This window comes from Aquila chrysaetos, chromosome 20 (assembly GCF_900496995.4).
Source record: "Aquila chrysaetos chrysaetos chromosome 20, bAquChr1.4, whole genome shotgun sequence".
In the NCBI taxonomy this organism is placed as follows: Eukaryota; Metazoa; Chordata; class Aves; order Accipitriformes; family Accipitridae; genus Aquila; species Aquila chrysaetos.
Genome location: NC_044023.1, coordinates 19,147,310 through 19,172,172, shown reverse-complemented (window position 1 = coordinate 19,172,172; position 24,863 = coordinate 19,147,310). Strand labels below are relative to the sequence as shown.

Genomic DNA, 24,863 nt, shown 5'->3' with positions numbered 1-24,863 from the left:
AGACCTCCACCCAACATCCCCCGCTCTCCAGCGCCGCGTGTGGCTCCGGGCTCTATTTTCTGCCGAATTAAGCTGTGGAAGCAAGAAGCACAACTGCAGTAATCAACACTGACTCTCTTCATATGTCCTTGGCTTAACCAGGAAAGTGTAATAAGTTGTTTTTCTAAAATTAACGTTGACTGAAAGAGGACTTAATACAAGCTGTTAAAATTTGCTAGCTGGCGGGCAGCAGAGCCTTACCAATGCTTTTAATCCCACAACTACAAGCACCTACAAATCTTTGGGAAGATTAACTCATCTTCTGCAGCTCTAAAACAGCCACTGAGACGTGGTGAACCACCATTTTCCCAAGGTCTGGTAGCTCAGCCATCAGATAGTATGGGTAGACAATAAAAAAAAAAAAAAAAAAAAAAAAAGCAGCGCTTTGAAGCTATAACAGAACAAACTTAGCAAGCTCTCCTTAACTTTGTGGATGTTGTCACGCCCACAGGAAGACAGCAAAACCTGAAGACCACCAACTAGGGTATATACCACCAAGAACGTTCTAAAATGTGATCAGAGCTTAGACCTCCAGACTCCTGTATCATTTTGTGCAAATATATCCTTATTTGCTCGGTGTCAAAAATGTTACTTCAAACTACCAGGTAACTACTGTGAACTTGCAGGGCGACAGCTCTATGATAAGGAACAGTTTCTCAGCTACCTTCCCGCTCTGCTCAGTTACCTGTGCACGCTACTCACAGTATCATTTGCCCAGGGAATACCCCGGCCCCCTCCAGCAGCATAATTCTGTAGCAGCACACTTTGTCCCTCCACTTTGGGAGCTGTATTTTACGTCACAGTGACCACAGCTGAAGACACAAGATGCAAACATCAGAAACCTTCATCAGCAACAGCATTTCTCTCAAGAGCTAGGCAACACACCTATTTGCATCCATAGGAAAAGGACGTTTGGGACGAAGGGTGAAAGCAGTGTTTTGCACTAGCAGTCAAGCAGTCAGATATTTGTACACCAAAGCATGTTGCCCCCTTGAATTCCATGCATTTTTAATGTCTAATAACCTAGGTGTTAAGCAAGAGTTTACATTTTACCTCTATTACTAACCACAGACATTTAGCACCAGTGCTTGTTTTGGAACAGCTTTCAACCCGCTAAGCAAGCAAAAGATTTAAGGCCTGAGAGATAACTTTTACTTACGTGAAGCCTTAGGAGACAAGGCAGGGTTTAGCGGTTCTGTAGTTAAATGCAAGTTTTTCTTTATGAAGAATTTGCTGTAGGCTTAAGTTACATATACCAGAGTCACTGAGCGTAAGTAACCTTAGTTTAAATGTTCTATCTGCAGTTCACCAAGACGCGGTCTGGCAAATCACTCGTCTAGGTTCTCAATTGCAAATACACGCCATGCTTACATAACATACCGGCACACACTACTATCTACCATTGTCAGGTTAGATTAAATTAACTTTTAATCAGATAAGTGTGTCCACAAGCACACATTTGCTGTAGCAGATGCTACCACACATTTATCTTGACATCCCATTGTTCCTGTTCTTTAGAACTGTGAGATAAGTCCCCTATACAATGAAGTTTTATGGTAACTATTACACCAAAAACACTATTGCTAACTGCCCAGCCTCCCCTGCCAGGCAGGACTGCATTACCACCACAGGTCACTCTCAGTAATAAGCACACTGGAAAAGGACTAGGAGGAGGTATTTTTCTGATATATGTCCATAGTCATTAACATCACTCAGAAGGCATGCTTGGCATTTCAAAAATGAAGAAATACAGGGTATCTGATGCAAAGAGCTTATCGTGGTGGCGCATTTAAAATCTGAATGAACAATGACACGAGGGTGAAGGCAAGAGGCCAGCCTGGTCGCCTGCACCCTTCCAAGCAGCGCGGCTGCAGCCCTGCACTCCTGCCGACTTGGAAAAAGTTGCTGTAAAGGGAAAGATGAGCACGAACTACAGCAACGGGACAGCATTAAGAGACAAACGGACCTGCTCTGGTATCAGTAGTCATCAGCCCAAAATACTGCCATAAGATGGGCAAAAGCTCTTGGAATAATAAAGCAAGAGTGGAAATCCAGTAAACAGTATCTGGTTCTAGCTTTGAAACAAAGAGGTTTCAGCTTGTTTAGGACCCCAGATGGAAGAAGAAAGGCCACAATGAGAAGACGTAGCAGTAAGGAGCTGTATTTGTAGCACCAAAAGAGCAGTTAACATCTACCATGAAGATGCCAACCTAGGCAGTGCAGCAGGGGAAATCCTAAGTGGGGTCCTTAGCGGCACAGAAATTTTTAGATGTCCAGCATATTACAAACATTACTGTGTGCAAATACACTATTAACAATCTGTTAATAACAAATATTAAAATTGTTTTTGTAGCCTATATTTCCATACATATGTTTTTATATACATGTCACATTTGGGGGTGAACTGCCCCGTTAGCAAGAGCAGGCGCTATGCGGGAGCACAGAGAGGAGAGATCTCAAGATGCAGATCAACCAAGCAGGACCCGCCTTGTCCGGATCCCCTGGAGCAAGGAACTGTTTGCTCACTCTCCAGAAACAAGGATAAAAGGGACGTTAGCATCCTGAAAGGGACCTGTTACATCATCCGCTGGTCAGGAGACCTCTTTATATCTCGTTACCCGCAAAGTGTTTGTGCAGTGTCCAAATGACATCTGCACCACTGCAGGAACACGCCGGTCCATGCAGCAGACACTGCCACCCCAGCCCTCGAGGCTGTACTTCGCAGCGGCATCCAACGTGGCTCTCCCATCTCAGCGCCTGTGCCAAATGGAAGTTACATTCTTAAAACCCCAATGGCAGGCAAAGAGGGAGGAAGAGAGACGTCAGAAGCCCAGCAGATTTCTTATTATGCTATTCATTTGGTGAGACAACACTCGGGAGGAAGGGGAGGTAAACCAACCGCATCCTTGGGAGCGTTAGCATGCAGCAGCAGGGACAGACTGGGACAGGGACCGCACCATTTCACAACACATCCAGTTTAGGCTCCCATCATCAACCCTTGTGCCGTGGCCTGGTGCATCATATTAAAACCACGACAGCACAAGCGTCACATCCATGTGCCAACTGAGGATCGCCAACAAATAACATGGAGGAGCAGAGGGAAGAAGTGTTCACCCTCAGTTTTCCACCTTCTCTCTGCTTAGTGAGACATGCAAAGGGCTGGACGTCAGCTGCCCACCAGTAATGTTTTCAGTTCTGCAAGAACTGGTAGTGTTTTCAAAGGAACTGATTTGCATTCTGTGGGCCGATGTTGGCCCTGAGCCTCCTGCCCTGACTCCTGACGATGCTCCAGTGCATCTCCTCCCATGGAGGACATAAGCCTGCTCAGGCCAGTTGCAGCTTCTGCAATGCCACACTGGCGTTTTGGGCAGGCAGGTCCAAAGTACTTAGCAGATTGTGTTATGCTTGTTCTGAACAGTAAACCTTATCCAGAAACCAGGCAAAACAATACAAACCGCACAGCATAGCTACAATTCAATTTTTGTAATGTCTCTCAGTGAGCAGACAGGTGAGAACCCACTCCTCCCCTGGCCCACTTCTCTGAATTTCTGCAATAAGTTTACTTTCTGGACCAGTGCAAATTCTGTAACTAAGACTACTTTGAGACAAGTGCACTTAAAAAAAAAGAGAAAGAAGAAGAAAAGAGCAATCTTCAAAGGCAAGCCTTAATCAAAATCTCAGGTCTGACTACTTCTATCAGCAGAACTTCTCAAAGACTAACCCAAAAAACAAGTAGAGGATCTTGCATGCCTGGGAGAATAAGGCATGATGGCTGGTACTTTCAGCCTTTAGAATGATTCCTTGGTTTCTTCCTCTGGATCTTTTAGATGTTTTAGATGAAGGAAAATCCTTTTCCTTCTGTGTTTCTTAAAAGCTTGTAAAGGGTAGTAAACCTCAAACCCATACTGCTACAGTGCAGCTTTAGTGAAGATGCCAGAGGGACATTACGTAAAACTCTGGTCGTACAAGTCAGTGTTTCTGCCTGCTGAACAAAAAAATAGCAAAATCAGCTGCCTGGACTGATGTAGAAGACTGAAAACTACCCTATAGATGAGGCTAGGGTATCACTGCCCGTCAGAAAGGCAGGGAGTTGCCCTGCTGCTGCCAATAACTCAGGAGGCAGGAGATCGCTCGCTGATCACAAGAATCCTGCAATTTGCTTGGTAGGAAAGGAGGCTGGGAGCAGGCGAGGGGGGCACAGAAGACACAAAAAGCAGAACCCAGCAACTCGATCACATCAACGGGAGATGTTCCCTGAATAACTGTCAAGAGACAGCTGCTAGGACTACAGGACAAAAGCTAATTCTGCGATAGCAAGCAGGAAGACGGTAACAGATGAAGTCCAAGACAGCTATGGGGAAGCTGATTAACAGACCAGCTTCACCACAAACCAAGAGCCTATTCTCTCGATTAATAATAGTCAAGGATTTCACCACCTTTAACAAACTTAACTCCACAAGGTATGGGATTAATAGCAGTAATGTTCTGCAAAGGGATGACTGAGGAGCAAAAGGACTAACCTATCATCAGGTCTCAGGGACTACAGGCAGGGACCTGATGCACGACATCCTCAAGTCCTAGCTAACCCTTCTTACAGAATTGCAGCAATCAGTTCCCAGCGATCAGCTCTGGAATACTGAAGTTGAGATCTGCAGTGGTGCTTCTGCTCCAACAGATAAGGACTCTTACCAGACGAGAGAATAATTGCAATCGACAACAACAAAAAGAACAGCTTCTTAATACCAATTAAGTACCCAAAACTAAAATAGACCCATATGGAAGAAGCTACTCCATGAAACAACCCACCGAAGATATCTCGAGACAAACTCTTTGCGAAGTAGTGAACTCTTTTAAATAAAAATATAAACTTACTTTGTATCTCAGGAACGGATCCTGATCCAACATTGATAGGGCTTCGAACTACTCCAACGATCAACATCTTAGGCTATGTGCTCCTATTTCCAAAGCAGAGCAAGAAGCTGAATTGCAGCAGAAGCAAAGAAACTCTTGTGACATCTCTGTAGGTGATCGATCTTGGTCATCGACTACCAACAGGAGACGGATGAAAAGGTGCTTAAAGATAAACCAGCCTGTACGTCTCTGAAGCTAACATCAGCTCTGCAGAGGATAACTGAAAGCCTAAACAAATCTTCCTTTTGCTACTAGATTCAAAGAGATACTGTTTCAAATGCGTTAGACCTGCTCCTAGTCCATCTCTGAATTAGGCTGCACAAAGCAACACAGAACTTGAATTCCAACAGGTCATTTCCTACCTTGCCAAGCTACATTACTTGGCACAGAAGTGATGCAATAAGAAGTCATTACTCAAGAAAATGAAATCCTATTTATTCATATGGCCTTGAGCATACCACATTATGTAATTTGGAGATTCCTATGCAGTGTGACATAGATTCATATGTATTTCTCTTTCTTTCTGTATTGTTTCTAAATGAACACCTCGAAAACAAATATAAAATCCAAGCTCATTAACCCCTTTGGCTTCTTTTAAAACTAGTCATTCCAAACTACCATCCTCAGACACAGAAATATTATTCTCCCTCTCACACTGGGAGATATGGGAGAAAGGGCAACTCACACAATGTAATTAAAAACACAAAACGTTGACAAATGCAACAGGTTTGGAGTGGTGTTTTTTGATGCTGAGTTCCAAAACAAACAAACAAAACCAACAACAAAAACAGCTACTACATCTGGTTTTATTTGTTTGTGAAGTAATACTCAAAAAGATCTCTTTTAAAGAAAGTTGCCTTGCAGATTAACATTTCTGAAAACATAAAAATCCCCTTTTTGTCTACCTCATTCTTTAAGGTCACTAAATCCAGACCATCTGGATAATAAAGTTACCAACTTAGTTCCCTATTTATCTAATTAACACTTCTGTACAGCTCATATGGAAAATTTGTCTACAGCTAAAAAACAACTGAAGTGTAAAAAGCAGCTGCAGGGAAATGATGTCACCCGTACACTGTTACTGCAGGCAGAGCTGGCTGTCAGCGGATCGGCACCAGGAAGATCCTGATTTATTGTTAATCTCATCTTTTGAGCCAAATAACCTATTTAACAAAAAAAAAAAAAAAAAAAACCAACTACCAAAACAAAATTATATGGACCTTTCAGCCAAATCCTACTCTTCCTGAAGCATCAGTGGTAAATTTTCAGCAAGATCATGACTTCAGGTCTGGTATTTTATACTATTTTTTTTTTTTGTTACAGAACTGGCCCACTTTTATCAGTAAGGATAAAAGGATGAATCTTTAGCTGCTTTCCCCCACCAAAAACACAAGCAACAAAACTATGCAAAGCAGTCTCTCTTCTCTCATGGGCAGAGACCAAAAGGACTTGTTTTTGCTAATTTTGACTGTTACTTATGTAAATGCAGGTGATGAAAAGACAGGCATCATTTTGTTCCAGCAGGCATCTCACGTTGCCACAACCATCACCTTCAATGTGCAATTCTCTGTCGCCAAAAAGGCAGTTCTTGCCAGTTACTACTTTTAATTTACAAGCCAGTTAAGGATACATTCTCTTAATTTTTTGCTCTACAGGGTTATGCTCACTGCCACTTGGGCCAAAGACGAGTGCAGGGGAGGTGTCTTCCTCCTTTCCAGGCGACCCTCCTCCATCAGGACAAAACAAGGGACAGATATTTCTTTTGCAGTCGTGAAGGACGAGGATTCAGGTTCAAGTCCTTCACGTGAAGTTCCCTAGGAATGCTCTAACTCATTACAGATTTGCATACAAATCCTCTGACAAGCCAGTTCCTAGTAACCCCATTGGTAATAACCGAGCATCACCTTTCGGCTACAGCATCTTCTGTAGTTTGTCTCTCAGAAATAAAGGGCTGCCTCCTCTCCTCTCTCATATAAAGAGGCAATTGTAAAATGAACAATATAGAGAACTGCTAGTGCTTCTTCAAGACATTACACTTGTTCCTTAACACTAAAATATCATCAGAAAATAAACACTTCCCTACAAGATTTCAGAGAGGTTTAAAAAAACCCTAAAATTCACGTCATAACATATTAGGTTGATAGGGTGAAAGGGTATAAAAATGTAACATATGCTTATTTAACTAAGTGCATTACAAACAAAAACCTATTTCATAGCACCTACACATCTGCTGGATCTGAATTATAACTACAGTGTCAAAACCCAGAAACAATTTTAACAAATTGTTATACGCAAACATTGTGTGTAATGCAAAAACGTTAGACAAAATAGCTCTTCCCAGTCAATTTCGGACTCCTTACTATATGCATGTGCACACACACTCAAAGTATATCATATTTAATCTTTGACGTAAGCGTGTGTGTGTGTATATATATAATTCAAAATTCAACTGTCGCCTTTTTGCTCCTAGATCGTAGACCATACTTGAGTATGACTCTAGTGTCCCAATTAAGTATTAGTTTTGGCACAGTCAACACACTACCGTAATGCAGATTCAATAAATAAAAGCACCCTACATATTCTCCATAAACCCGTCACACAGACTGCCTCAAAGTCCTGAGCCTGCAAGTCTATTTTAAAACTACATCTTTGAATACGTATCATTGATATATAACAGCGATGAGCAAACTACAAGCGGATTGTAACCAAGCTCAGTTAACTTATCTGGTAAGAATATGCTTACCGACTGAAAGCGGTTACTAAACATCAGACTGTAATAAAAAGATTTAGCAATAATGCAGAGCAAATAGATAACTCTTCAGAACTAATGACAATTTTATTTTCATGAAATATGTCAGCAGATTTCTCCAAAACATTTTACATTCTTTTACTCACACATTTCACATTGCTTTACTCTACTTGGACTTAACTAGTGCATGAAATTATCTCTTTTCTTATAACTGTTCACGTTTTCCTCTAAGTAATTAGCAAGCTACATCCCCTTTGACAGAGGGATACTAACAAGCTCCTACAGTTTCCAGTAGGACAAGGAATCCAAAGCTACTAATAGCAAACAAGTCATTTAAGCAAAAAAGGATTACAAAGGCTCATTGCAAGAGGCTGGAAACTCACCCTTATTTCAGATTAAGGCTTTCTGAGGAGCTCTTTTGTAATGAGTTTTGACTCCATTTTACAAAAATATTTCATGGTTTTCTTTTAAAAACCAAAATATTGATTTGAATATCCAGCAATAATTTCTTCTTTTTGAAAATAATTAAGCACTAGAAAGATGGAGAAGTATTTTCCAAAGGGAAAATGATGGAAACATTAGTTTTGTAACAAAACCTACCTGGCGAGATCTCAAAGTTTAAAGAAAACAAAAGTCACACAAAATTTTCAAAAAAGTTTTTCCGTTTTTCACTACCAGGACGCCAAAACAAGCTGCAAATCAAGCCAGAGTGCAGCTTGTTTGCAAAATTTCATTGCCGAAAATCCCTATAGCCACGTCCCTATTAAATACAGTACGCTTAGACGAGCAAGAGCTCCTAGACGGAAAGGCAGAGAGACTGGCGTACCTTGAGGACCTCCATGGGTACCTGGGTGGCGGGGGGCAGGCTGGTGGGGACGCTGACGTTGATGGCAGGTGTCTGGCTGACGGGTACGCGCTGCTGCATGAACTGGGCTGCTTGCTGCTTCTGCTGCTGCTCCCGACGCTCCTGCTCCTGCATCTGCTCACGCATGAGCTGCTGGCGTAGCAGGATTCGTGAGGTCATGCTGGAGGAGCTTAAGGGAGGCTTGGAAGCGCCAGGATGCTCGGAATTGCTGTGGGAAGACCAGAGAGAGACAGCTCAGCTTCCACAAGCGGGATCGCGGCTCCAGCGGTTGGAGCTTGCAGAATCACACCAGAACGTGGGGCGGGATGGGTGAGGATACGCTGCACCATGCGAGGGGGAATTCGGGGCCGACCTACTTCAGGTACTTAGTAGCCACATTAGGCTGCCTTAACTTGGCTGCAGCTAACCATTTCCAAGCACCAATATCCACCTGTAAAGAGCTATTTGCTGTTTCAATTTTTACAGCAACCATCCACGAGAAGAACAAATGCTTTAACAGATAGCAGCAGGCACTCACATTCCTTTCTTAAAAAGTAATAAAGGACTGCATCAAGTCCAATGATAGGTATAGATAATACTCCAGGTCTAATGATCTAGCTCAAAAATAAACAGATAAAATAAATCTACCTCTCCCAGGAAAACAAAACATAACAAAGTTCAGTTATTTTCTGCAAAATACTACCTCGGGGTTGGATTCGCTGGTGGTGACACTCTTCATAGCTAGAAACCGGACCCAAAAAAACCCAACCCAACTCCTGCTTGAGGCCTACCAGCATCTTCCAAGCACAGTGAGATACAAGAACAGGCAGAATAAACAACAATAACGGCTTGCGTCAGTCACACTTTATAAAGCGTATCAGGCTGGCCCAAGCTAGCTCACTGCTTCACCACCTAAGAGCTATTTCCAAGCCATTGGCCAGCAGGGCTTCCTACCAGACAGCACAGGACAAACCATGGGACTTGCCATGGCCTGCAGGGAAACCTTCTGAAGCAACCCATCATTTTGTTAGCCCTCAGAACTAAAATCCATTTATAAGATATTTCTGTAACATAAGGCGGAACAATGAGGGTATGTAAATACCAAGCTGCACATCCTTTGAGGGAAGGATGTTGGAAGTGGGTAAGAATACATGACTCCATATAAGAAAGAGCTACAGTGCCTATAATTCAGGGTATTTGGTTTCTGATTCTGACTGCTGCAGCTGATTGCTGTCAGCCCATGGAAGGAAAGGGATCATTAGGCAAAAAGGATGCAGGGCCATGCCTGGGGAAGCCAGCAGTAACCCTCCCGCTCTAGAAGGAGACTGCTCTTGAAAATCCCACCTCTGGCTCCAGTGTTTCGGTGCTACCTGCAGGATGCTGACCGGACAGCTTGCAAAGGAGTGCAGAAGCAAGCATCCCTTCCAGGTCTCGCCTGGAGGCTGAGGCACCAAGAGCTACTTGTGCTTGGACAACCGGAGCCAGCAATGCTGGAAGTTTTCCAGCTTTGTTTAGGACTGATGTTGAAAACAGTTCAGAGTAGAAACGAAAAGGGAGAACCCACACTTAGTCCCCCAAGAGATCAAACTCTGCTTTTCCAGAGCACGCATTTTGGGGGCAGGGAGGCAGGGGACCATCTTGCTATTTAAGACCTGTCAGGTTGAAACATTCACAGAGACACTGATCCTTTTGATAAAACAAGAGAAAACCTTTGTGGTGAAACTAATGCAGCTGTGGAATAATCGTACTAATTAGCTGCTCAAGACAAGTCATTGACTGTGATACTTGTAAAAAACACCACCCTTTCAATTAAGGGTGAAGCATTCTCACATCTAAACCCAGCAGCATGTTTCCTGGCTGCACATCTGAACCACTTGCACATTTCTGAACTAAGGAGATGCTTTATTTCCATGACTAGGACAGTTATAGGTCAGTGGTCTCCCAATTTTTTTGATCATGCACTGCTACAAGGAAAAAATATTTGAGCATGCACCCCCAATATATGTATATTTATTTATTTATGAATTACAAACATATATTACTGAAGTGCTAATATTTTCTTCCTGCCCACCAATAATATTGCGCACCCCACTTTGCAGACCACTGTAATTGATGAGCAAAAAAAGGCACTCAGATGCTGCTTTTAAGGGAGGATTCATTCTCCTCATGTTGAGGAAAAGCTTATTTTGTATCACACTAAGCAGGATTCTCATTTGTGTGTTACCGGCATTTTTTACAGATACCTAATTCTGCAAAATTCGTAACCCATCAGTTCCTCCCACCTTCTATCATTTTGAACTGTTTCTCTGCCTACCAAAGCCAAGTGTGCTAAAAAACATCTCAGAAGAACCTTCCCATATACTAAAATTTTGGGGAATGCGAGGGAGAAGGAAGGGAGAAATTATTTCCATGGCATTTCAAACAGCCCCTGCTAGAAACCTCATATCGCTCACACGATTACTGTACCTGCTCACACCAACAACTCTCCTTACAGCTTCCTGCAGATGAGTCAGGGGTCTACTGTTGATTGAAAATTGTCAACAAAAGCTGCAAGTATTGTGTCTTTAAAAGAAACAATAGTCCCAGAAAATGCTGTTCTGCCAAATTCTTCCCCAAAGAGCAGAGACTCTTTCAAGTTTTATTTCTTTTGCAATTCTGCTCAGTATTTTAATTATTCACTAGGAAAAAATGGCTTAGATGTAATTAGGTAGGTAGTGCAAGGTCGGGCAATGTACTTTTTAAACAAGTATCAAAAGAAGAGCAGACACCAGCAAGGGGAAGAAGAGTCTGATCTTATTCACATCCAGAACACCAGATTTTGGTGGCCAGATGAGGGGGAAGGAAAACCTTGAGAGGAGATTACTGAATGTCTTGTTCATCCTTATTTCAAAGAAGCCAGAAACCAGCGTAGCTACAACAGAGCCATGAGCTCAGCGGACGCATCGTTCTCTTATTTATGCACGTTACAATTATAGGCAGAACAGAGGCGCACAAGCCCTGAACGCAGGCAGCGCTGGCAGCAACTTGCTGCCAGACCGCAGCTACTGCCATCAACATATTTGAGTTGAAATAATGCTTTTATCTGGCATAAAAGCTGCTGCGCAACACCTGCCTGCCTGACCAGATGCTCCTGTCACAAGCACTGCAAAGGAGACCGGACAAACACAAGATCGCTCCTGCCATGCAGATTTCCCTTTATTTATCCCCCGGGGGCTGTAAAGCTCCTCCTGCGGGCAGGGTGGTCTCACCGCACCAGCACTCCTTCCACTGATCAAACGTGGAAAACTGTTTGAAACTTTGGTATCTCCTCCTCTAAGCCTGTCCCATGCACAACACGGACCGTCCTCCTGCCCAGCTTCCCTTCCCCACCACGTCTGCTCCTCTTCTCAACTGCAGGACGCTCCGCACAAAGCTGCGAGGTGGAATGGAAGATGGTTTGGGTTTCATCACTGTGTACCCTCCGGAGAGCAAACAGGAGAAGGTTTGTCAGAAACTCAGTTTTCCAATCACAAAAGCAATTAGAAACTTGTTATGTCAAAGGCTTCATCAAGAGAATTTTGAAAATTCATATTTTTAAAGCTTCTTGACCTTTATGTGCTGCTGCACAGGCAGATCTTCTCCCATGATCAAGCACGGTGCCACGTACCGCAGTACGACCCAGAACCTGGACACGTGGATGAAAAACTCTCATACGTGAGCTGATTCACCCCCAGATTATGTAGAGTCGGTAACAGAGCCCACACACACAACTGATACACGATGTGATTTAGATACTTCCTGCAAACATGGTTTATAGATATCATTTAATTGCAATAAATGAAACCAACTCATCCCTTTAATTGACATATGATTAAACCAGTTATCCATTAGCAGTCTAATAAGCATAGTGTAATACAGACTGAGAGTTATTAGTTATGAGTGTCATGTGCCAATCCAATTAATCATGAAGTGATAACGTTTTATTAAATAAGTTTAAATTACATATCCTTTGCTCAGATGCCTGGGAAATGTTAGTTACTGCATACATAAGTTATAATGCAGATGGCCATTGCATAACAAAAGGCAACTGATCAAGACCAAAATCAAGTTTGATTTTGTTGCCGTCAACTCAAGAGATTACAGAAACCATATCTTTTAAAGCCTTATCTACCTTCCCAGATGTGTACTGATTATTTTACCTCTGTCTCCTTGGGCAAAAAGATAAACTAGTCTTTTGTTGGTGAGTTTTGTTTTAAGATTCTTATAAATTGATCAAACAAGTTATCTAGTTCACATGCATTATTTACATGAGTCATCAGGTTTACAAACATTATTTTGCATTAGCTATGTATTTGTTAAGAAACCTCCCTGGAGATTTTGAACTGGAAAAAAATATTTAACTCAGCTTTGCTTTTTAATTACTGTTTTAGAATTTTATTGCTTTTTTAAAGAAAAAAGAAAAGCCTCCAATGTAAGGTTTCTTAGACAAATTACAATAATTAAAAACACAGACCAACTCCTCAGACCCAAAGCTTCCTCAAACACAGATGAACAAGAATCAAATAAAATGCATTAAAAAGAGCTTTCAAAACCACTTGCTCTGGCAGGATTGACTGCCCTGCTCTAAGCAGAGAAATGGCACACAAGAGGGAGGCTGTTGCTCTCCTCTCTTCGTGCCAACTGTTTGTTAATGGGTTAGTCCACAAAGAAAATCAGCCAAGAAAAGCAGATTTAGCACCACAAGAAATCCACTGAGCTGCACCAGATCTCGGAGGTCAGAGGTAAGAAACAACACGGGATTTAAATGCTTGTGTTTCATGTCTTACCCTTATCCCATTCATAATTATTTATAGAGAAAAGAAAGGCATCCGCATTTATGGATCTAACATTAGCATAAACTACCCTGATCTCTAAAGCAAGCAGATGAGAGGTTGCCAACGTTACAACTCAAATATTTGGCTTGACCTCCAGAAGGTATTATCAGAAGAGACCACTGCATAGCTCCCCTTCCAACACCCCTCCTGTTCAATGACCACTAGAGTTTCCTCAAAACTAAAGTCTGTTTGTCCAGATTTTGTTTTCAGTCTCTCTACCAAGCAGTAAAGCCTCAAGAAACTTTTTGTTGCCAGTACTACGTATGTGGCTGAAGCAACAACACTTGTAGCAGCATCTCACCTGCCAGCCACCATCGCTGTTTGCCACAGAGGGGCGTGACGGAAAAATGGAAGGATACCAAAAGAAAAAAAATAAAAGCAAGAGGGAGCCAGATTTCCCTCCAAAAAACCCAACCCCCAAAACCAAAAACCCCACAAACAACGAAAATGTCCCCTACTCAATCTCTTCTCCCCTATCTTCAGCTAAAGCAAGGGATTCTAAGTACAAGAAAACTACTAGGGCATTTTCCCTGGAGCACTTTGTACTTAATTCCTAAAATTTAATAATTGATTGTGGGTTACAGCGATGCTCCACTCACCACGCCAACTGGCTAGCACTGCTGAAAGTACCAATCTTAAAAAACAAACAAACAAACAAACAAAAAAAAACCCAACAGTTGGCACCCTGGTATGTCCTTTCTTGCCAAGGACACAGCAATAACATAAACGGTGTGGAGACCTTTATCAGCCTTTATAATAAAGCAAGGACTATGTTTCAGGCCTACATATGAAAGAAGGTTTACATGTTTGAAGGTTACATGTTTGAAGAGACATGCTGCCTGGTGTTACATCTGCTCCATCATCAAGGTAAACATTTTTCTGTCCCTCCAGTGTTTTTTTTTATCCTGACCCGCACCAGCTCAGAGCTGCTCTCCTGCAGCAGCGCTGCTTACCCTACACCACAGGCTGCACCCATAGAACAGCCCTCAACCCAACAGGCATCCATCCATCTACCCGAATGCACTGCGTTCACCTGGTCAGCACGGGGAAGGAAGAAAAAACCCTCAACCATCCACCATGCAGAATTACTATCCAGGAGCTAAGGGTTGAATTACAAATCAAATTAATTCAGTGGATACACTTGTCTTTAAAAAAAACAAAAAAAACAAAAAACCAAAACTTCATTTAATCCTCAGCTAAGAATTTTTTTTAAGTAGCTGTACACCATTTAGTAGTTTTCCATTTTTCTTCCTGTCTTTAAAACACACCTTCACAAGCTGCTGAACATAATGCTTTCTGAACTTAATGAAAACCTCTCTCATGACCCAGGAGCACTCAGTAAATAATTATTAAGCTCTGGAGGTGGCTTTTGCATGAGCATTGACTTAATAAAATTCCGTAAGTTGATCTGCTTGAATGCCCATTTACTTGGGGACACAGCTTGCAGCATAGCTTGGAAAGCTTGATCACCACCAGATTAAGGAACAAGGTAAAACTAAAGAGGTTCAACCTAGAAGCTGCAAAGGTCACATTTTAAAATCCTTTACTACTGTTCCTGTTAAAAGTGAGATGAATAATTGCAAACTGAGAGTACCCTCAAAGACTTCTATATAATAATCACTATAATGCACCAAGTCTTTTTATGCCTAAACTGAACCTCCATTAGCCCAAATGTGTGTTTGACATGAAGTTTCAGAAGGGGGGGGGGGGGGGGGGGGGGGGGGAGAGGGGAGAGAGAGAGAGATGTATATATGTTAGTAATTTCTTTTTAAACATGGAGTATTTTATAAGTCTTCCCCTTCTGAAAGTCACCGTCATTATCTCAGCTGGTCAGCCACAGCTCCTGTGGCTCTGCAGAAGACAGTGGCCAGCTCCCAAGCACGGTACTTTTAACTCCCAGAACACAACCTCAAACACAACAAATCAATCACACAATCTGCTCACGGTGCCGTCGCTCCGGCAAAGCGCCACTTACAGACAGGAGCTGTCAAAGGAGCAGGGCATGAACATCTGAACTCTAACAGCTTCCATCTTTTCCCCCACCCCTCGTGTCCGAGGGCTTTCGCCGAGCACCCCGGGGTGAAAGTCAAGCGGCGTCCCGGCCGGCCGTGTCTCTAGGGGTGGCTCCAGATAAGGACCTGGCAACTCCAATCCCCACGGAGCAGCAACACGGGCAGCGATGCCCGGCGCCCGCCGGCACTGCAGACCTGTGCAATCCAGCACCTACCGAGGAGAAAAGAAGCCGGGGGTTGAGGCAGCCACGCACAAGGTCTTCGGGTATCACAAAAGGACTCCAGAACAGCCCCGAAGTTCGAGTCAGCATCTCGCTACATCTTGCCTCACCTGCGCGAGAGTATCGCACAAACTCCCGATGGAGACGGCCCGGAGCAAGGTGCGGGTCTGCAGATAAATGCACAGATAAATGCCAGGCACTACCAGGGAGCTGAGCGTGATCCTCAGACCCGTGCCCAGGCGGCTGTACCACCCTCGCTGTCCCGCGGACCGACCACCCGCTGCGGGCCTGGGAGAAACGGAAGACGCGGGTTGGCGTTGAAAGCGCTTCTCCCCTTCGTTAATTAAAAGGGGTGTGATCGGGTCATTAGTGCCATCAGAGAAGTGGATAAGGGCTGTCCGTAACGGCACAGTTTTCTCACGATCTTTATCGCCAAAAAGAAGGAGGAAAAGCGTGAACGCAAGACAAATTTGTTTTCTGGGACATAACTCCTTCGCGTTCAAGGTTCACCAGGTGGAACCTCCAGCCAGGAACCACTGGAGGTGCACCTCACGAGAGCTAGACGTGCATCTGTACCAGTACGGAGACGCAATGTGACCGTGTACACACCGTTTCCCTAGTTTCACCTCTGCCCAAACAGGCTGAATCCCTCCGGCAGAAAAGGAGCAGGCAGGTGAACGACACCTACACACACAAATACCTCAAGCTCCCAAAAATGTTCCAGGAAGGGTTAAAGGAATTTAAAATGTAGCTGACTGCATTGCCCAATATTGGTTTGATGCTCTTCCTCAAACTTTCAAAGCCATCGCAAACTTAGAGAAGATATTACCAAAAAAAAAATGGCATGAGGCAGGTTTGTCTTTCACTTGAAAGCCTGACCTTGTCAAAAGCTTTTTGAACCATTTTTCAGACATCGCATCTATGGGTACTTCCCTCTCTAAAGAGCTCTACACACATTTGCAAAACAAAAAGCCAGATAGCTAAAACAACCAAGAGGTGATAAAAGAAAAATCAAAGAGATAACGCTCCACTAACAACCTCTGTAGTTCTTGATTTTGTAATATTGAATTTACCTTCTTTTATCTGGGTAAATAGAGAAGATAACACCGTCGCCGAGAGGGAAGATGACGTATAATCACCGCGCTTTTTGATACTTTGCAACTACATAGTGCCCAGTTCTCACTCCACATCACCTTTCCGTCGTCAGATAGCAAGTTTATTCACAGAGGCAGCCCTGCAGAAACCCAAGACTTGACCATGTTGTGTTCACAGCTTGTACTCATCATCCACATGCTCAGATTCCCTCCTAGCCAAAAAGCCACCACGCTCCTCGAGGCTTACGGTGACCCAGCAACTCCCAGCCTAAACCCTTCCACTCATCCGAGGTTTTCTGCTTACTGACTCCACTGTTACAGTGCTATTCAATGCTTTCCAAAGACGAGGCAGCTCGAAGCCTCGTCTCGCACAGATGACATCCTCGCTCTGGTATGCTGAGCAAACAGGATCTTAAGAAACAAAAGGGAAAGTGTTTATGGAAGATTTGCTTTAAATGATTACGAATGCCAAACAGTCACAATGAAAACCACCAAGTGAATTCGGTGCTCGATACGTGATGGGTCTGTGTTATCAGCATGTAGGACTTGCTTGTTACAGTCAATACCATGTGCAAGGGGAAAAAACAACCCCTAACACACTACTGCAACAAGTCTAACATTAAAATAATCTTGGACAGATATTATGCAAACTCTGACTTCAATCTCTAGCCACAGCACTAACTGTTCATTACAGGACCTGATCCAATCAGGGAGTGTCTTTAGCAACTTTTCTTTCTAACAAAGCAACTCTCCAGACTGCAGAAACCAATTCTTCAGCATCCACACATTTTAAACAAACTTCAGTTCGAGAGTCCTTAAGCATTGCTTATAGTCCTTCTACATTTTTGGCTATTTGTGGAGGAGTTACTGGGGCAGAGAGGATTGTTTTACTGTGCAGGCTGAATGACTGGGGGAGGAAATAAGCCTTAAATAAGCAACAAGTTACTTTACCAGCCATGTGGATATTTACACTGCAATTGCGATTCGCAATTGCGGGACAGATGTACCAGTCTTACTGTCTTGGGAACCCACAGCACAGACAGGAAGGTGGGATAAGTTCCAGCTGTCCATGTAAGAAAGCGTTAATGATGTTTACAAACTTGCTAATTGAGGCTGAGAGACAGACACTTGTTCACTGGAGGAATCGCTCAACTACAAACAACTAGAGAAAAGATGGCCTTCAGATCCTTTGCTTAGGCCATTTAATGCGACCTACAACATCCCTGACGTGGGGTAATCCCAAACCAAGGCTCCCGGAGAAAGCAAGCCCCAGCAGTCCGTCAGGCAGCACTGCTATGCTACCACGGGATCCAGCAGCATCCTCGGTTCAGCCACATCCAGCAATAAGGTCTCTCTCTCCCCAAGTACCTATCCCAAATCCCGACCACTCCCAGGGATTTCCCAAGACGGGTACGGTTTCTGTGTGCTTACAACCTTCAGATGTACGCTGTGGGTCATGTCAGAACACCTCGGCGTCTGCTCTGCAGCTGCACAGGATGGCTGGGGTAGGTCAGTGCAAGCGTTGATTAGAGGACCTCTTCGCCCACCATCCAACAGCTGTAAAATCTATTTTAAGTTCATGACATCTATATGAACTGCGGTCTTTCACAGAAATATTTAGTGTCGGTTTAACTGCTGGAGTACTGGGGAATTGGCATCTCCAGGGACTGTTCTGGCAATTCCCCCCTCGGCCCCCATAAAAAAATTCTGCACCTTGTTTCTAGCCAGAAACTGTTCATAAACACCAGAGAGAGGGAACGAGCAAAGTAATTACTTAAACTTGGGGTCGCATGTAAATAAAATACCAAACCAAAAACATAATACAGAATGAAGTCTCAATCAAAATAAGAACACACAAGCAACATTTATACTTTCTGATTTCACAAAGTGTCAAAACATATACAAGAAGATCCTCCTTAATCTATCATAAGTCTTAACACCTGAAATGCAGCCCTGCTAATACACAGCCTTAATTTCATTTTGCAATCATCCTTTTGTTCTGCATCTTTCTTATGTTGCATCTAAAAAGCATAAGCTCTTCTGAAAGAGGAGACCTCAGGAAAAATCCTCAGAAACAACTTTATGCAACCAAATAAAATCTCAAAAATTAATACAGCTGCTGCAGTTCTAGAAAAAGGCTATTTTAAAGTAAAACTGTTCAGCATGGTCCATATTTTGCACAGTTTAATGACAACTAAGTGAGACATGCTGTCCATGTAACTTGCTGCAGGAATACCAGTCCTTAACTTTTCAAAATACATTACAGCTATTGGTTTATTTTTTAAAAAAAGCAGCCAACTCAAAACTATTTACAAGCCTTTTTGTTAGACCCTCTTAATCTCTTCTGCACTGCCAGAAGCATAGCACTTGAATGGCTATTTCTGTTCAAAGCTATATTTGTTGTGGAACTACTGCAAACTCCTGAATCATGTAAACAGAGGCAAGAGCCAAAAAATGTTTCACTGGACTTGAAGTTCACATCTGCCTTAGTTACTAGGACAAAAAATAAAGGCAGGCGCTTAGTTTATAACCAATAAATCCTGTAAAGACTACAGTTAATCACGAATTCTTGCAACAGGGTTTTGTTTAATCTGGTTTATTTAGCATTTGTGACCTTGGCAAAGTACCTGCGGGAGCACCCACCATTACTGTGGAGCAGCAATTCACACCTTCTGTTATTTTAGGCTACAGCAGACGACTATACAGCGCTACATTAGTCATCCAGGTTTATAAACTTGCAGCAAAGTCACCTGGAAATGATGTATAGTTCCAGACTTGCTGGAGCCCAGCAGCCAGCAGTATTGCTGCCCCTAAAAAGCCATATTATACCAGCTCTCAGTCTGGACTTGGTAGCAGCTGCATGTTTCTGCAAAACAAATGTTTGGCAAACATGCTGCTGGGAGCAAAATTACTCTCCCATTTCTTCAGCTTCTTGGTTCAGAAAGGTTAGCACTACAAACCATCCCCTCACCTCAACCTACCACTTTGGATGCAAACTTCACCATCTCTTCACTTACCTTCTTCTATTCCTCCTGGTCCTCCTCTAGCAGCAAAAATCCCCAATATTCCCAACATGCTGGAAACTATAAAAAGCCTTAAAACAACAACAAAAACCCACGCAGGTGCTTGATCTCAACTTCCCACAGATTTCAAAGAGCTACTACTGCAGGCAGGGACAAATTCTGCCAAGTGGTCTTTGGCACTGAACCACAGGTATGAGGTGCTACAGGTACGAGGACAAGCAGCATATTTTTGGATAAGAATGGGACATCATTGGTGGATTAAGGAAAACCAAAAAATGTTTCCTTCATTATCCACAGAAAAAGTCTGGATTAGATCGTAGTAGCCTGTTTTTGCCATACAACCATTTGCTGAATTCAGAAATTTAGCAGCTGCCTGATACTGAGTTGCCAATATGTGCCTAATATACTGAAAATATTTTTCCCACCCTCTTAGAAAGGCTGCTGCAAAGCCACATTCAGGAACTGCAATTGGTTTTCCAAGTACTCAGGGAATAAAAGAATAGAAAAAAATAAAACCTATTTTTAGCAACCTCCAGAACAAACAAGATAATTTGTTATTCTTCTTTTGTTTTTAAAAGCAGATAATAAAAGGTCTTGTCCATTTATAATTGCATTATCTAACACGTATTATAGTTTAAGATTGTACAAATCCGTCAGGAAGAGTCAAAAAGATATTCTACCTTAAAAGTGTTAACCTTATACGTCGTTATACGTCTGTGTCTCTTCTCTTCACAGAGCTATAACCTGGCTATACAAATCCTAATCTTAATAGAAGGACATAAATTTACTTCTGCCTAGAATTGACATTGTAGGCTACTTAAAACTGTATTAAAGCCAGTATTAACCTGTACACACTCCAGGGTACAGAAAATGAGCATCAGCTGTCAGGATGCTGAAGCTATTCAATTAACACTTGCACAGTCAAAGCGTTTGCCATCCTATTCAAAAGTTATAAAAAAAAAAAAAAAACAAAACACAAAATCAAAACCCAAAAAACACCCCCCACAAACCAAAAAAAAACCCAAAACAAAACCAACATGCCTGGGCTAGGGAAAGCCATCTTCTGCAGAATTTCTTCTTGTTTTGCTAGCTCCCAGACATCTCCCTTTATACACTAGATGGAGCTTTGTCCCCTGCTTCCCCAGCCTGCTGGCTGGCACTGCACTGAGGTAGGGATAAAAAGGGTAAAGAGGCAAAGGGTGAAACGCCAACCTCACCCCGAATAAACAGAGTGCACGCAACGGCTTCAGAACGTTGGGATACCAAGCGAGTATCTGGGCTCTCACCGTGCCCTCCCTGGTCCTGGTCCTCTCCCGCTCCCATTAATCTCTCGTTCGAGCACTGTTTTGTCATTTTCAAAGAATCAAAGATTTCAACAACTCCAAATCCCAAACCACACTGCAACTTTTACCAGCCTTTACTATGGTCATGAGGCACTGCACTGAGTTCACACCACATGAAAGTTACATTGCTTTTTCTCCCCTTCTAAAGGGACAGCATTTAAGCTTATTACCAGATCACTCACACTCCTGAACTGCTCACTGGCTTTCCTGGATCCCTCTTCATATTCCCACTTAGTTTCTTTCAAAATAAGCTCTTCAGCCTCCTCTCTAGTAACCTGAAACATCAGCACCTCATGCCTCTGCTAAGGCTCCAGACTTGGATCCATTGACACTTTTGGGAAACAGCTCATTGATTCGAGTAAAATTCCCTTTGACTTGTATATGCTGGATTTGGTCTGTATTGTTGCAGAACACAGTTCAGGAGAAACAGCTCATCCCTTCTAGTGAGATGCCACAACTCCATTAGGATCTTTCAAAGCACAACAGGATATGGTCCATCACCAGTATTTCTATGATGAATTTAAACTCAATGGGACAGAGAAGAGCCCAGGGGAATGAGTCACTCCTAATGGCACAAGTGGCCAGCACTGCAACACAAGCGTAAAAATCAGTGGCCTCAGGCTGTATCCGACAAGGTAATACCAGAGAGGATGCAGAAGCACTAGTGTCCGTAGTACAAGACGTCTTGTGGGCAAGGGCTCCTGCGTGGGCACCTCTGCTCAGGAACAAGGAGCTGAAATTGAGGTGACGACAGAAACAAGAGCCCACTTTACAGTGGGAAGCTAAAGAAAAGTTTGGCATTTTAATCTCACAAAATGGAGGTTGACGGGGATGAGTGTTGCTGTCTATAAATACAGCAGAGAAACAAACACCCAGGAGAGAACAACCCTGGCATTTCACCAAGCGATATAAACCAGCTATGAACAAGATTAAATTGGTACCAACAGTCTCATTCTGAGAAGTCCAGTCCCAAAACCGTTTCCAACTGGAGGACTGGCGAAGGAACAACTCGCTTCTTTTCAGATAAAGACTCGTTGCCTAATCAAAGTAGGGCACTGTGGAACGAACCAGCCAATAACAAATTACAGGCCACAGAAGATGCCCTCCAGCCAAAGGCTCCAACAGGACAGATGCAGGACAAAGCAAACTCTTTGGCAGAGCATACGGACCTGAAGTAGCACTGGAATATAGTATTGCACATAACAGGAGCTGTTGCCTTCACATGTAGCAGCATGGCCAAACGCAATCCTTCTGGAAGGTGAACATGCTAGCTTGAACGGACTTTGCAGTGGGTCCCACCAAAACAAAGATGCTCTTCCAGAGCTACCAGCCCATTTGGACCCTAATGAAACACTCCTCATATCAACTGGCGCGCTGGGTCAGCTGGAAAGCAAGTGTCAGCAGTCATCATGCTGCAATTTCTTGGAAGTTCTCTCTTCCCCCTCGCCCCCACCTTCGGGGACGCTGCTGCCCGTATTCTCTCCCACATTAGCCCAGCTGAGTGAGCCAGAGTTCAGAAGTGTTGAACTGAAGCAGTAAATAATACCTCAAAAATGCAACCCCTCCTTTCTAACTAATTCAGAAATAACTTGAGTGCCTATGTCACCACTTCACAAGTAAGGGGCTACAGTCTAGCTGACTCCATCTTTTGTGTCTGGCTGCTACACTATTCCCCAGATTTCTGCGCTGAACCATGCAGAAACCAGAGGGGTCCAGTGCTTCCTTAATGTGGGGCAGCCACAGGTTCAAATGGAGTAAGTCAATGGATACGACTAACTTCAAGTATTAAAATTAGGAAAAGGTCTGAAAATAGGCTCCAAATAAAGGTCATTTTTGTCATGCAAAAGTTCCTCCAAGTCAGTATTTCTTAAATAGGCAAAAACTCGCATCAAGCTGTACAAATAACTGACATAATAGCACAGAAAGAAAGCTAGAGTTAGAAAACTGTGGGAGCAGGTGATGAAAAGGAAAAGCTGTTATTTGTTCACATCAGAACGATCAGCCTCGGTCCCTATTTTCCTTCTGTTGACCACACCACGTTATCCAGTCTAACTGGCCCGCAGAGTCAGCGTCAAGACATTTTGCCTAAATCAAATGTTCAAGTAGGTCACCAGTTTTGAGCAAAAATATTTGCTTCTTTATTCAGTTGAGGAACAAAATAAAAATAGGAAAAGAAATAAAAGGCACACCTACTCATACTTTCCAGGCAATGGCTCCCTGACCAGCCCAGGGGTACCTCTAGCAGTCCAGACTGGACAGCCAAAACTGGCTGGTCAATTTAAGTATTTTTTCAGGTCAAGATGTTTATAACATGCATATAACTTACAGCAGACTTTGACAGAGGAAGAAAACTCACATTCCCTTCCAGGAAGTCTGCTTTGCAAGGAGAACTAAGCCAATTTACCTTCAAGACTCTTAAGAGCACACCTTCACTTGCCCACCACTTTCTGCCATCCTGGAAAACTGGAGCTCTCATGCTTTAAACTACCAGGCCATATGGGCTAATCTATAGAAGCCCACCTGCTGCTTCTCTCCCAATCCAAAACCGTTAACCCAAAGAGTATGGGTCCCCCCCAACACAAACAAGGAATACCTGCTACAGAGACAACTTAAAGTAGACAGAAGGCATGCAGAGAAAGAGATTTAATCCAGAGCAGATGTAAGAGGGACACCTTTCAAAGACAAAAACAGCAGCTGAAGGGTTCAACAGCCATACATCATCTGACAAAGATGCCATCACCCGTAATGATTTTCAACACAAGGTTTTTGAGCGGAGTCCCTTAGGGGACTTCCTTGGGGACCCACAGCCTGAGCAGTAAAGACAGGACTTGAAACCACATCTCTAAATCCCAGTAACATCCATCCTCTGCAGCCAACAGTCATGCGTCTTTCATTATCCTACCTGGCACCGACAAGCAACACAAGACATAATTGAAGGTAACCTGCCAGGCTCTTGCAACACCTACTCGCAAGTTTAGCAGAGAAGAACCCTTTCAGTCCGTTACATCAGCACAAAAACCCAAACCCTCAGCATCCTGCTGCTGTTCAACGTCCTGGACTTGCCATCCAAAATTTCCACTGAAGTTCAAAAGTGGAGCAGGATGAAAACACCTTCACTGGCCATGTTCTTTCCAGCCTGGGAACAAAGAACTTCAGCCTCCGGTGCTCTTTCAATACAGCCTAATTTATTCTGAAAAAAGTAATAATTAAGTAGTACACAAAACCAAAGCATGCAACCTGAAAAACACCCTCCTGTCTGGCAGAGCAAGCGCTTTCTAAAGACGCTTACATTAGCTCATGCTGCTAGAATTGTTTTTTTAAAAATAATTGGGGGAAAGCAGAGACGATCTACAAAATACACAACAATGTTAAGCTGAAAATGTTCCGCTGAAAAAAACATAAAGCAGATCAAATGCATGAGGTAATATGTTCTAATGATTAAGTCCATATATAAAGTTGTTTGAAACTGAATTCTTTAGTATTTGAACACTTATGTATGAGTTTTTAAAAATCAAACACGTGTTTAGTACTACTAAAAAGCTGGCATATTAAATCTTTCCAGACTGGTATTCAAAAATTCCCTGAAACAAGAGCAAAAAAGCCCTAGGCAAAAAAAAAAAAAAAAAAAAAAAAAAAAAAAATCAAATTTCACTACCCATGCCACCACACGCCTCTGCAGAACCAGCACTAGGTAAATTGGGCATTGCAAAGTTAGCCAGAATAACACAGTTCCCAGGCGAAAGGCTTTTGGTTTTCAAACAGGTCCAAGACCTT

The 24,863-nt window shown here is 43.0% G+C and overlaps 1 protein-coding gene across 8 annotated transcripts in view; it reads right to left on the bottom strand.

The window, feature by feature from the left end:
• Window positions 1–24,863, bottom strand: part of MITF (melanocyte inducing transcription factor) — a 112,658-nt gene that overhangs the window by 43,481 nt on the left and 44,314 nt on the right. For 4 of the 8 annotated variants that reach the window (XM_041118708.1, XM_041118706.1, XM_041118704.1 and 1 more), the window contains exons 2-4: window positions 15,740–15,917; window positions 15,372–15,619; window positions 8,526–8,772 (exon numbers count right to left, since the gene is read on the bottom strand). In XM_041118708.1, the coding sequence (XP_040974642.1) occupies window positions 8,526–8,772; window positions 15,372–15,619; window positions 15,740–15,917 (673 nt within the window). The remainder of the gene's footprint in view (window positions 1–8,525; window positions 8,773–15,371; window positions 15,620–15,739; window positions 15,918–24,863) is intronic. The other 4 variants (XM_030043915.2, XM_030043916.2, XM_030043920.2 and 1 more) reach the window with 1 other exon arrangement.